General features: G+C 38.9%; 1 protein-coding gene across 1 annotated transcript in view; it reads right to left on the minus strand.

The window, feature by feature from the left end:
* The window catches only part of AQR (aquarius intron-binding spliceosomal factor), a 104,204-nt gene that overhangs the window by 20,664 nt on the left and 70,664 nt on the right, over positions 1–12,876 (minus strand). The window contains exons 25-27 of the mRNA XM_002717997.6: positions 9,538–9,673; positions 6,712–6,921; positions 5,634–5,771 (exon numbers count right to left, since the gene is read on the minus strand). Of these exons, the coding sequence (XP_002718043.3) occupies positions 5,634–5,771; positions 6,712–6,921; positions 9,538–9,673 (484 nt within the window). The remainder of the gene's footprint in view (positions 1–5,633; positions 5,772–6,711; positions 6,922–9,537; positions 9,674–12,876) is intronic.

The raw sequence follows: 12,876 nt of genomic DNA on the forward strand, positions 1-12,876 counted from the left end.
TATCAGCATTACCACTCTAATCCTACTCACTACTACGACCACTGCCAGTAATCTCCTTGCTAGTATTTCCCCTTCTTCATCTCCTCTAAGACACCGAGGCAGACGCAACCATCACAGGATTGTATCACCTGGTTTCCAATCCTTTACAGGCATCCCACTGTTATGGGGAAAAAAGCCCTTAACACAGCCTATAAGGAATGTGTTCACAACAGCCTATATTACCTGGCCCTTCACTTCCTTTCTTATCCATCACTCTTCTACTTACTAGCCAGGATTCAACCACACTGAGCTATTTCAGTCTCAGAAATGACAAAACTTTTCCTGCCTTGGGTCTTTTGCACATGCTACGCGCACTCAGTTTCCATCTGCTTGGCTTTTTCATCCTTAAAAGTATCAGCTTAATATCCACTTTATCCAGGCATTCTCTGAACTCCCAATCTAAAACTGATTTCACAGTACTCTGTTCCTTAGAGGCAAAGAACACAAGTCTATAATTCTATCTTTTCATTTAATTATTTAATATGTTTACTCCCTAGAACAGATCCAGTCATGTTAGGTACTACACATGTTCAAAGAATGAAAATCAAATCTCTCTCAAACATAAGGACATTTCATTTCTCTTTGATGATTATTGCTCTCTTACCTGCCTGTCTTCTGTATCTATTCTCAATGTTTTATCTTTCCTCACTACTTCTAATTCTGATTGCTACTTAGTATAACATCCTATTCCCTGTTTTAGTGATAATTCCTTGTTCACAAATCTCACTAAGTGAAAATTAGATTGCTTTCTGTTTTTAAAGTTTACTTCCCCTATTTTGCTTCCCACAGTGGTGGAGGACAGTGGGAGCATGTTCACAAATGTGTTATTAACTCTCCTCTTTCAAACACATTGTTTACATACCTAGTAATTTCCGTGCTGTTCATTTTCATTAAAATAAAGTAAAATTGGTTACTGAGCTGGATTCCAGTGGACATTATGAACCTTATGGTTCAATTAAGCACTGTTTTTTAAAAGCTTAGGCATGTGGGTGGGTTTCTCTTCTAGCTTTACATGCTGTTGAATTTCCCTCTTGCAATGATCGGTTCATTCTGATAGGAGCTGAGGGGAAGGAAGAGTTCAAATAGTCCTATTTTCTAAGAAGTCCTTGTATAGACTCTCAGGATAAGAGATACAATATGAAAAAATAAAATGTGCCGGCGCCGTGGCTCAATAGGCTAATCCTCCGCCTGCGGCACTGGCACACCGGGTTCTAGTCCTGGTTGGGGCGCCGGATTCTGTCGCAGTCACTCCTCTTCCTGTCCGGCTCTCTGCTATGGTCCGGGAGTGCAGTGGAGGATGGCCCAAGTGCTTGGGCCCTGCACCCGCATGGGAGACCAGGAGAAGCACCTGGCTCCTGGCTTCAGATCAGCGCAGTGCGCTGGCCACAGCGGCCATTGGTGGGGTGAACCAACGGAAAAGGAAGACCTTTCTCTCTGTCTCTCTCTCTCACTGTCCACTCTGCCTGTCAAAAAATTAAAAAAAAAAAAATGGGAGCAGCTCAAAAGAAGCAGTTTAAAGAGACTGCTTTCTGAAAAAACAACTCTGAAAATCTAATGCAATTTAATTCATAAAATTTATTTATATATATTCCTTCTTAAAAATGATTCTAAACCAAAGCAAAATGATCACAGTACTTTAGTTAGTTGTTCTATGTATTTATTTGCTAGATCATTCATTTGTTCAACCCTTACTAATCCCTATTAAAATGCTGGGCTTAGTGCCTGATGTACCGTGCTAGGAGTCAGATACTCACCCACTATAACCTTTCAGATGATATCTAAATTTTATACCCACTATTACCACAGCTTACTGGCTCTTTCGTGGAATATGACTGCTAGGATATTCTCAGGGAAGTTTAAGAGGGCAAGCACAATAGACTCTGAATTCTTAGAGAGCCATGTTTTAGTTTCACTGACTAGCTGTGACTGTAAGGTCACACTTTTTCAACCATGGAGATATCTCATAAAAAATCTAGTTGCAAACAGAAGTACACCTAGTGTACAAGGACTTGACATATAACTGACAACAAATGATGGCAATTATTTCTGCTATTATTAATAGGATAACGATGATACATTTCCTTCTGCAATTTGATTAACATATTATATTTTTAATCCCAGAAAACAGATATGCAAATTTGAACTACTGTTTGTACAGACATAAATTAACTTTAATAAAACAGAAATTCAAACAAAAATGATAAATATCTACTAAAAGGTGGGGAACTGAACACACAATGATTGCTACTATCTCTGGAAACTTCCTAAAGTGAGATTTGAGATTATATGGGACTGGTTTAAAGCAGCAGTTAGACCTTCCCATTTCAAGGAACCAAATTCTGTCACCCTCAGTAGAAGACAGAAAGTTTAGTATCTGGAGAAGATCTTGAAACCTGGGGAAGGCAGACACAGAGAAGAAAGTAGGGTCAGAAATGGGTACCACACAGAAAACAGAAATAAGTCAAAGCCTTATGTTCACACTGAATATGGAGAAGCCCAGCCCTTTCTCCACTCAGCTCTCAGAATCATGGGAGTCAGGAAAAAAGTCAAAACAGATCTTCAGGGTCCAGCATTGCGGCCTAGCAGGTTAAGCAGCTGCCTGCAGTGCCAGTATTTCATATGGATGTTGGTTCCAGTCCTGGCTGCTCCACCCTCTTACAAAACGGCTCCCTGCTAATGCACCTTGGAACTCAGCAGAAGATGGCCCAAGTACTTGGGCCCCTGCATGCATGTGGCAGACCTGAAAGAAACTCCTGGTTTCAGCCTGGCCCAACCCTGGTCGTACGTGATCATTTAGGAAGTGAACCAGTGAATGGAAGATCTCTCTCCCTCTCTCTTTCTGTAACTCTGCCTTTCAAATAAATAAATAAATAAATCTTTTGGAAAAACAAAACAGGTATTCATTCCTTTTTTACATCCAAAGATGTACTGAAATCTCAGAACTTTAGGGGAAGAAAGAAAATTATAAGGATTCCTGAAGGAACAAAAAAGTTAAATAAAATAGACTGAGAATGGCTTTTAGCTTCTCAACAGCCACACTGGAAGCTTAGAAGAAGGTGGAACAATTCTTTAAAATTCTAAAGAAAAATTATTTACAATCTAGAAATCTATACCCATCTTTGTTAGCCAAGTGCGAAGATGCAGATTTTTTTGGACACGGAAAAGTCTTAAGAAAAGTATTACCCTCCATGCATCCTTTCACCTGCTCCACTAAAGGAAAGAGGAAGATATGAAATGCAAGAAGCAGAATCTAACACATAAGAAAGGCAAATCATTAGCAGATATACCAACTGAGTTGAAATAGGTCTGGAGAAACCAGGAGAGAGGGCTCTAAAAACATGTGATGTGTTTAAATGTATTAAGAAGAGACTTTCAGATTTTATTTATTTATTTGAGAGGTAGAATTACAGAAAGAGAAGGAGACAGAAAGATCTTCCATACCCTGGTTCACTCTCCAAATGGCTTCAATAGCCAGAGCTGAGCTGATCCAAAGCCAGGATCTGGGAGCTCCTTCTGTGTTAAGTTGATGATAAACAGAAAACTAAGTAAACAAGACAATAATTCTAGAGAGAACAAAAAATTGCCCATTAAAGAAAAATTAATCATGGCATATTCATCTGCTTGGATGTCAACATGTTTACACGTTAAATCATATAAACACAAAATACTGAGCAAACCAAAATTATAACATAACTATATTAGGAGTATTAAAAGGAAAAGTGTGGGGCTGGCGCTGTGGTGCAGTGGGTTAAGGCCTTAGCCTACGGTGCCAGCATGCCATATGAGTGCTGATTCAAGTCCCAGCTGCTTCACTGCTGATCCAGCTTTCTGGTTGGCCTAGGAGGCAGTGGAGGATGGCCTGAGGCCTTGGGCCCTTGCACCCATGAGGGAGATCTGGAGGAAGCTCCTGGCTCCTGGCTTTGGATTGGCTCAGCTTTGGTCACTGTGGTCATTTAGGGGGTGGAAGACTCTCTCTCTCTTTCTGGCTCTACCTCTCTCTGTAGTTCTTTCAAATAAATAAACCATTTTTAAAAAAAGCAAAGTGCATGCAGCACACATACACTGTGTGTGTGTGTGTGTGTGAGAGAGAGAGAGAGAGAGAGAGAGGAAGGGAGGGAGGAGGGGAGAGAGAGAGAGATACCTTGAGGAGTCAAAAGATAATGACTAACACAGAAGAGAGAGAGAGACAGACAGACAGACTTTGAGGAGTCAAAAGATAATGCTTAAAGTGGAAATCCAGCATTCTTTACTGATTTGTGAAGAACACAAAGGCAATTCTAAAAGAGTTGAAAGACTGGTTAATTGGGGAGGATGAGAGGAGCAGGGGACTGCCTTTTACATGTTAAGTAGATCTATAAAGTTTTTAAAATTAAGTTTGATATACATACCATTTCAAAATTAAAAATTAGAAAACCTATCAGCACTAACACTATGTTTAGATGTGTAACATCATGTAAGTAAATACACAGAATGGTTAGTGAAAATCTGATAAACTACAAGTAATATTTTTTAGAATGTATGTGAAAAACCACATGAAAGCATACAATGTTTATTATGACTGCATTATTTTTGACTGTTGTAAGCTGATATGATTTAATATCAAATTCAAAATACATTTTCTATGTCAGCCCAAAAACAAAATACTTAGGTGAAAACTTCTCAGTAACAATACAAAAAAAAGTAAATTCACACCAGCAGGTAAGTTCACACCTCCTTTTAAAGAATTATCATTATTTGTCCTACCTTGCAACCAAGGATCCTTTCATCAAAAATAACAACAGTTCTATCACCTTCCTTTATTTAGCACCTATCCTTCAGTGAGCTCATAACATCTTAAAATTATCAGTCATTTTCATCAACAAATGAACTGCTAACTTTGAATTCAAAACAGTTAAAAACAACTTCATTTTAAACAACATCAGATAAAGCAGTTGCAGGAAAGTTAAATGATTTGCATTTAAATCAGAGTCCAGGTCAGTATCACTTGCAGAGTCATAAAGAATCTATAAATTCAAATTTACCCCTCAGTTGTGACATTCCACTTAAATTGAGTCACAGACTAACCTTTCTTCTGTCTTTATCACTAATTAAGTGATTTTAACATCTCACTTGCAGTCTAAATAAGAGTACTTCATATCCTCATATCAAAGGGTTTCATTTTCTAATAACTGGGACTGGATGCATGTTCAATATATTAACAGGGAAAGCATTCAGAAGTCTAATAGGTGAAATCCATTTAGAAACACTATTTTCAAAGCTTTTAATTTTGTGTGGAGACTTCTTAAACAACTGATCTACACTAAAAATAAAGCCTTAACAAGTATGATAATTTGGTTACAACATCATATGATTTTGCTACCTAATAATATTACTAGACATATTAATCTAGAATAACTAGATTTAGAAAAACCTGAGAATTCACTAATCATATAAAAATGTGACAGTCTCAATCCACTTTTAAAAGAGACATTTTAAATAAGTAATATAAATTAAGAACTTCAGTAGGAAGTAAGCCAATTTAAGGGTACTAAAAGAGACAAGGGGCTATCAGCTGAACAGATGATGAACTGAGGGACTCAAGTATAAGTCTTTACCTTGAAACCTAACTTGACCAAGTCATGTCGTTTTAAGGCAGCATGAGTACAGGTCATAGCAATGATTTTGGCTTCTTTCACCAAAAGATACTTAGATCTGTCCAATCCACTACGAAGCAGTTCAGAGGCTCTGAATTCCTATGGGAATAGGCAGCAGTGAAAGATTATTTAGGAAAACCAACACAGTTTATGCACAGAACCACCTTCTTCCTAAAAATAATTAAAACACTACAGATAACAGGTGAGATTTCCTGTATTTCCTTCTCTAGCCCTCCCCCAAGGCAGCTACTACTGTGAATTGAGTACAGTTTTATTTTTTTGTGTTTATATAATCATAAACATAATATTGTTTCACAGGTTTTAAATTTTATTATCATATGTTACATTTATTGCTTTGTATATACCATCCAGCCACTTAACTTTTTCTCTATATATCAATATTTACCAAACATCTACTATGTGTCAGATACTGCTCTAAGAAGGAGAAATATCTTATCTAGAAATTATAAAGACAAAAGAGAAAAAGTCTCTGCCCCCTTTACCTGAATTATTCCTAACCTTCTTACCAAGGAATCTGGGCCTGAATGTGATACCATTACACTATTCCTGAAGTTACTGTATGATGTTACAATAGGGCATACAAAATCTAAGAGACATCCAAGTGTCCCCTGGGCATCAGACAAATTCTGTGTTCCCTTTGTATATTCATGACTCTTAATATCACTTTAATAAGCAGGATAAATTATCCTAACATAGCAGCCTTACTATGTGCCTACGCAAGAAGCACGAGGAACTTAAAATGGTCATGTGGCAGTCTCAGGTTCCAATTCAAAGAATCACTGTTGAATTTTTGATGGAAGCAATTCATTTTTAAATACTAAGACCTTTATAGTTGAAAAGTCAGAATAAAGGGGATCTAATTCATTAATATGATTTTTGCTTAATTCATTAATGAAAATTATAAGTATTTTCAATAATCTTACCTAAAAGTAACAATCTGATCTGTAAGATCTGAATATTCCACAAAAAAAACTATAAAGCTTTAAAAGAAATTTTAAAATAACTTGAGAATTCTTACCTCAAGTTGAGTAAAGATTTTCTTAATATGCCTGAAACATCCTTCAGCAATTTCCATGTCTTCTTCATAAGATCTGCCTTTAAAAATTGGTTGAGGGGCATTTGCAAAGTATTCATGAAACGGGAAGAAAGTGGAGACTTCTGTAACATCTGGTGAAGTACTACCTTTATTTTTCACTTTGCTAATATACTCTTCCCAACGAGACATCACCTATAGGAAAAAGCACTTCAAGTTAACTCTGCCAGCTAATTATTATGCTTTTCTTAAAGTGTTTTTTTTTTTTTTAAAGATTTATTTATTTAATTGAAAGAGTCACAAAGACAGAGGGAGACAGAGTGAGAGACATCTTTCACTGGATGGTTTACTCCCCAGATGGCTGCAATGGCTGGGGCTGGACTAGGTGAAAGCCATAAACCAGGAGGTTTTTCCAGGTTTCCCATGTTGGTGGCAGGGGCCCAGGTACTTGGGCCATCTTCCGCTGTTTCCCCAGGCCATTAGCAGGGAGTTGGATAGGAAGTGGAGTAGCCAGGGCTTGAATGGGGGGCCATATGGGATGCAGGCACAGCAAGTAGAACCTTTACCCACTATGCCACAACAATGGTCCCAGCTAATTATTATGTTAAAAATAAAAAGAAATCTAGTAAAAATAAGATCTGCTAGATAAAGGAAAGGAAACCCAATCTTTGAAGCAAACATAACTATTTCTCATCCAATTAGATAATTACTCTTCTTTTATAAAAGGCTCTTTTAAAAAAAATGCAGAAACTGAAAAGAACCTCAGGATCATCTCAAGGGACACTATCTCAGCTATTTAGACTCTCTGTGTATTCTTTAAATACATAAATACATACAAATAAATTCTTTAAAGAAAGTTATAATTTCAGTGTTTCTCAAAGTATAGTCCTTAAGTAGAGTATCTGAGGAGCTAAATAAAAATGTAAATTCCTGTGGGCCAGCGCCGTGGCTCACTTGGTTAATCCTCTGCCTGTGGCGCCGGCATCCCATATGGGCGCCGGTTCTAGTCCCGGCTGCTCCTCTTCCAGTCCAGCTCTCTGCTGTGGCCCGGGAAGGCAGTGGAGGATGGCCCAAGTGCTTGGGCCCTGCACCCGCATGGGAGACCAGGAGGAAGCACCTGGCTCCTAGCTTCGGATTGGTGTAGCTCTGGCCGTAGCGGCCATTTGAGGGGTGAACCAACGGAAGGAGGACCTTTCTCTCTGTCTCTCTCCCTCACTGTCTATAACTCTACCTGTCAAATAAAAAAAAAAAAAAAGTAAATTCCTGGATCCCACCTCTATTGAATGAGAATCTCTGAGCATAAGGCTTGGGAATGTGACCTTGTGAAAACACTTTCCCAATGGGATGCTTGTATGCTGAAAACTGATCTACATATCCTAGGAAGTCTCCAATTCATTTTTTCCCAAATTAAGATTTGAGCCTAGGCCGGTGCTGCGGCTCAATAGGCTAATCCTCTGCCTGCGGCGCCAGCATCCCAGGTTCTAGTCCTGGTTGCTCCTCTTCCAGTCCAGCTCTCTGCTGTGGCCTGGGAGTGCAGTGGAGGATGGCCCAAATCCTTGGGCTCTGCACCCACATGGGAGACCAGGAGAGGCACCTGGCTCCTGGCTTTGGATCAGTGCAGTGCGCCGGCCACAACGCCCATTGGGGGGTGAACCAATGGAAAAAGGAAGACCTTTCTCTCTGTCTCTCTCTCTCACTGTCTAAATCTGCCTGTCAAAAAAATATAAATAAACAAAAAAGATTTGTGCCTGCAAGTCCATCCAGGTCTCCCACATGGGTGGCAGGAACCTAAGCACTTGGGCCATTGTTTGATGCATTAGCAGGGAGCTGGATCTTGAATCGGCACTTATATGGGATGCTGGCTTAACCTGCTATACCACAACACCAGCCCCAATTTCTCCTTATTTTTAAAATAGTTTTTCCTGAGTTGAGTGATCTTTTTTTTTTTGCACCAAATATGCATTTAAGCATTATCTTTACTCCACTACTCATATAGTCTGAGTCTCATGTGCATCTTTCCTACTTCACACATAAAAAACCAGAAATCTGCTCATTTTGAATGGACTTAGCTTTTTTTGCATCCACTTATAATAAACACATGCCTATTTTTTCATATACATTTAACAGTTCAATGTTATGGTTTGTATCCAAAACACACAAATAGCATTAGCACAAAAACAGTTATACAAAAATTTTCATTATTAAATTATGTCATAATGAATTTAAAATGATTAGTAATTCAACTGACTACTAAAGTTTATTTGTATTCACTTTATTTGGCTTTCAATTTCTCATTGATTTTCATACTTTTAAATTGAAGTGAAAAGAATTTTTAACCTAAAGTCTCCCATGTAACAAGTTCTAAGACAATTTATTTCTGGAGATTTGAAAGAATGTTTTCCTTCATTAGCTGATTGATGTAATTAATTGTAGAACTGCAATTTGTTTCTACTGGGTAGCTAGAATACTTAGTATTTAGTTATATTTCTACATGTGGAGTTTTTTTTTTTTTTAAAAAAGAGAGAGACCAAAAATCTTGTCAATAGCAAAAAACTAAAGAAAAAATTTAAAAAGTAGCAACACTGGCCTCTTATTGAATGAGTCATCAAGCAGTTATTTAGCAAAGAAAACAGAATATAATGGAAACCACACACTTAACATTCATAAATGTAGGTTTAGCAATACCATGTATTTCAATCTACTCAACAAACAAGCTTCCTCCAAGCAAGATCTCAGGAACCCATTCCAATTTCCAATTGGGGACAAAATTACATACAATGAGTTATGATATTTAAAAAAAGTGTATCTCACCTGATACAAAAAGAAATAGCCTGCAGTCTCACAGGTATATGAGGCATCTCCTGGAACGCCTAGACTCTTTTGCAATCGTTTAACTTCTTCCAAAAGTTCTATTCTTCGAGCTAGGACATAATTAACTCTTCCATACCTAGGAATTTCAATTAGGAAAAAAGGTACAACTGTGTTAATGAAGATCATTTGAAGGAAACTGTCAGCAAACCTCAAAAAAAGTAATAACAGAAACAATAAGTAGCCAAAAAGCAAAAAAAAAAAGTAGAACATATAATTTATATTTAACCATATAGGAGGTAGTTCTTGGGCTATTTTATGACTAAGTTACTTGAATGTACCCTATAGAACAGTGCTGATCTACAAATGTGTTGCTGGTCTGTGAAGAAGTAATACACCAAGTAGTTCAGCTTCTCTCTCTTTTAATCTCCTAATAACACTTTTATAGAGAAGGAAGCAATAATACAGTACATTCTGGTACAGTTCATCTCACCACAGCCAAGAACATAACATAGATTGGCTGCTTTGAATATCAGTGTGTTACACCATAAAATTAAATCAGTTCTATAGTCTTTGAAAATAAATTTAAAAAAGTATTTGATTGCGGGGGGCCGGCACTATGGTGTAGTGAGTAAAGCCGCTGCCTGCAGTGCTGGCATCCCATATGGGCAATAGTTCAAGTCCCGTCTCCTCCATTTCCAATCCAGCTCTCTCCCATGGCCTGGGAAAGCAGTAGAAGATGGCCTAAGTCTCTGGGTTCCTGCACCCATGTGGCAGACCCAGAAGAAGCTCTTGCTCCTGGCTTCGGATAGGCACAGCTCCGGCCATTGTGGCTACTTAGAGAGTGAACCAGCATATGGAAGACCTCTCTCTCTCTGCCTCTCCCTCTCTGTAACTCTACCTTTCAAACAAATAAATAAATCTTTAGGGAAAACAAAAGTACTTGATTGGGGCTGGCCTGCGGTGTAGTAGGCTAAGCCCTTGCCTGCAGCACCATCATCCCCTGTGGGTAGCGGTTTGTGTCCTGGCTGCTCCAAATCCGACCCAGCTCTCTGCTATAGCCCGGGAAAGGAATGGAAGATGCCCCAAGTGCTTGGGCCCCTACACCCACATGGAGGATCCAAGGAAGCTCCTGGCTCTGGAATGGTTCAGCTCTGGTCATTGTGGTCATTTGGGGAGCAAACCAGCTTTCTGTCTGCAACTCTTTCTGTCTGTAACTCTAGCTTTTTAAAAAAAGTTGATCATTCTCTATCATGTGTGTATTCCAGCTCAAAGCTTAGCATCTAAATATAGCAATTTCATAAGTAATTGATAAAAGAGAAAGAAAACTGAAGTTTGGAAAGTCCAAAGACACATACTTAGAGAAGAAACTAGTAGAACCAGAATTAAACTTTTTTTAAAGATTTATTTATTTATTTGAAAGGTAGAATTACAGAGAAGCAGAAGCAGAGAGAGAGAGAGGTCTTCCATCCACTGGTTCACTCTCCAATAGGCCACAACAGTCAGAGCTGAGCTGATCCCAAGCCAGGAGCCAGGAGCCTCTTCCAGGTCTCCCACTTGGGTGCAGGGACCCAAGGATTTGGGCCATCTTCTACTGCTTTCCCAGGACACAGCAGAGAGCTGGATCAGAAGTAGAGCAGTCGAGACTTAAATCAGCGCCCATATGGGAGGCCAGTGCTGTGGTGCAGTGGCACCTGCAGCACTGGCCCCCAGAATTAAATATGGAAGTCTATACATGGTCTTTCTACAATTATAAGGTGTTTCCTATAGCCCTGCAATATATTTTTTTAAAGATTTATTTTATTTATTTGAAAGACAGACTTACAGAGCGAGGTAGAGCAAGAGAGAGAGAGAGAGAGAGAGAGAGAGAGAGAGAGAGACAGGTCTTCCATCCACTGGTTCACTCCCCAAATGACTGCAATGGCCAGAGCTGAGCTGATCCGAAGCCAGGAGCCAGAACTTCTTCCAGGTCTCCCACACGGATGCAGGGGTCAAGGACTTGGGCCACCTTCTATTGCTTTCCCAGGCCATAGCAGAGAGCTGGATCAGAAGTGGAGCAGCTGGGACTCGAACCAGTGCCCATATGGGATGCCGGTGCTTCAGGCCATGGCGTTAACCCGCTGCACCACAGCGCCGGCCCCATGCCCTGAGATATTTAAATCAAGACTAAAATAATCTCAATCACTGCTGTTCACATGTTTAAAGATTTGACAAAAGAAGAAATCATGTTTCTACTGTTATATGATTCAGAGACTCAACTTGGGGAGCCAAGGAATGATCAAGAGTTAAAAAAAAAAAAAGATATACGATATGGTCTATGATATGAAAAATTTTTCAACTTACAAAGATATAAACTGTCTGGAAGATAACTTTGCTCTGTAGTCAGGCTATTTTTGAACAAAACTGCCAATAGGCTGAGCACAGAAAAACACTAACAAAAAGTTGCACTGGAGCAGTAAAATTATGGATGATCACTGCCTCTCAACTACTCCACTAGATTTTAAATTTTTTCCTTTAGGAAAACTGGTAATATTTTTATTATGAAACAATAACCACTATTTTCCTTTTTAATTATGACAAAGAATACACTCTATCAAATAAGCATATACCTACTAACAAGATCCAGGCATGGCTAGTATATGAAAAGGCAAAAATTTTTAATTAATTAATGTGAAAGGCAGAGTTACAGAGAGGGACACACACACAGTGCTTTTGTTCACTGGTTCACTTCACAAATGGCTACAATGGTTGGGGCTCAGCCAGGCTGAAGCCAGGAGCCAGAAGCTTTCTTCCAGGTCTCCCACATGGGTGGCAGGGCCTCAAGTACTTGGACCATCCTCTGCTGCTTTCACAGGCACCATTAGCATGGGGCTAGATCTTAGCAGGAGCAACCAGGACTCAAACTGACACCCATATGGGATGTCAGTGTCACAGGTGGTGGTTTAACCTGCTATGCCACAACACTGGCCCCCCACAAAAAATTTTTTACCCCAGATTTTGATGGCACTTGAAATAATTTCAAAAATTTTCCTTCTGTTCTACTATAGCATTTTAAAATAACTACAAATGGTACTGCAATAGAATGGTAGTTACAGTATTAGCAATCTATTAGCACCTTTATGTTCACTGAATTTTGAATCATTAGATTTTACATTATAACCCACTTTTATAAGTTAGCTACAACAAGAAAATACCTTTAGGGAGAATTCAGAAATGCATCACTGGCTAATCCAAAACCAAGAATCTAGACCTCCAAATAACTTATGGTGTGGTGTTCTTTGCCCCTTGCAACATACCGATAGTTTTATTTGGTGAGTTCTCTAACACAGGAACTCGAAATAG

This window comes from Oryctolagus cuniculus, chromosome 12 (genome assembly GCF_051225735.1).
Source record: "Oryctolagus cuniculus isolate XC-2025 breed Fujian yellow rabbit chromosome 12, ASM5122573v1, whole genome shotgun sequence".
Classification (NCBI taxonomy): domain Eukaryota; kingdom Metazoa; phylum Chordata; class Mammalia; order Lagomorpha; family Leporidae; genus Oryctolagus; species Oryctolagus cuniculus.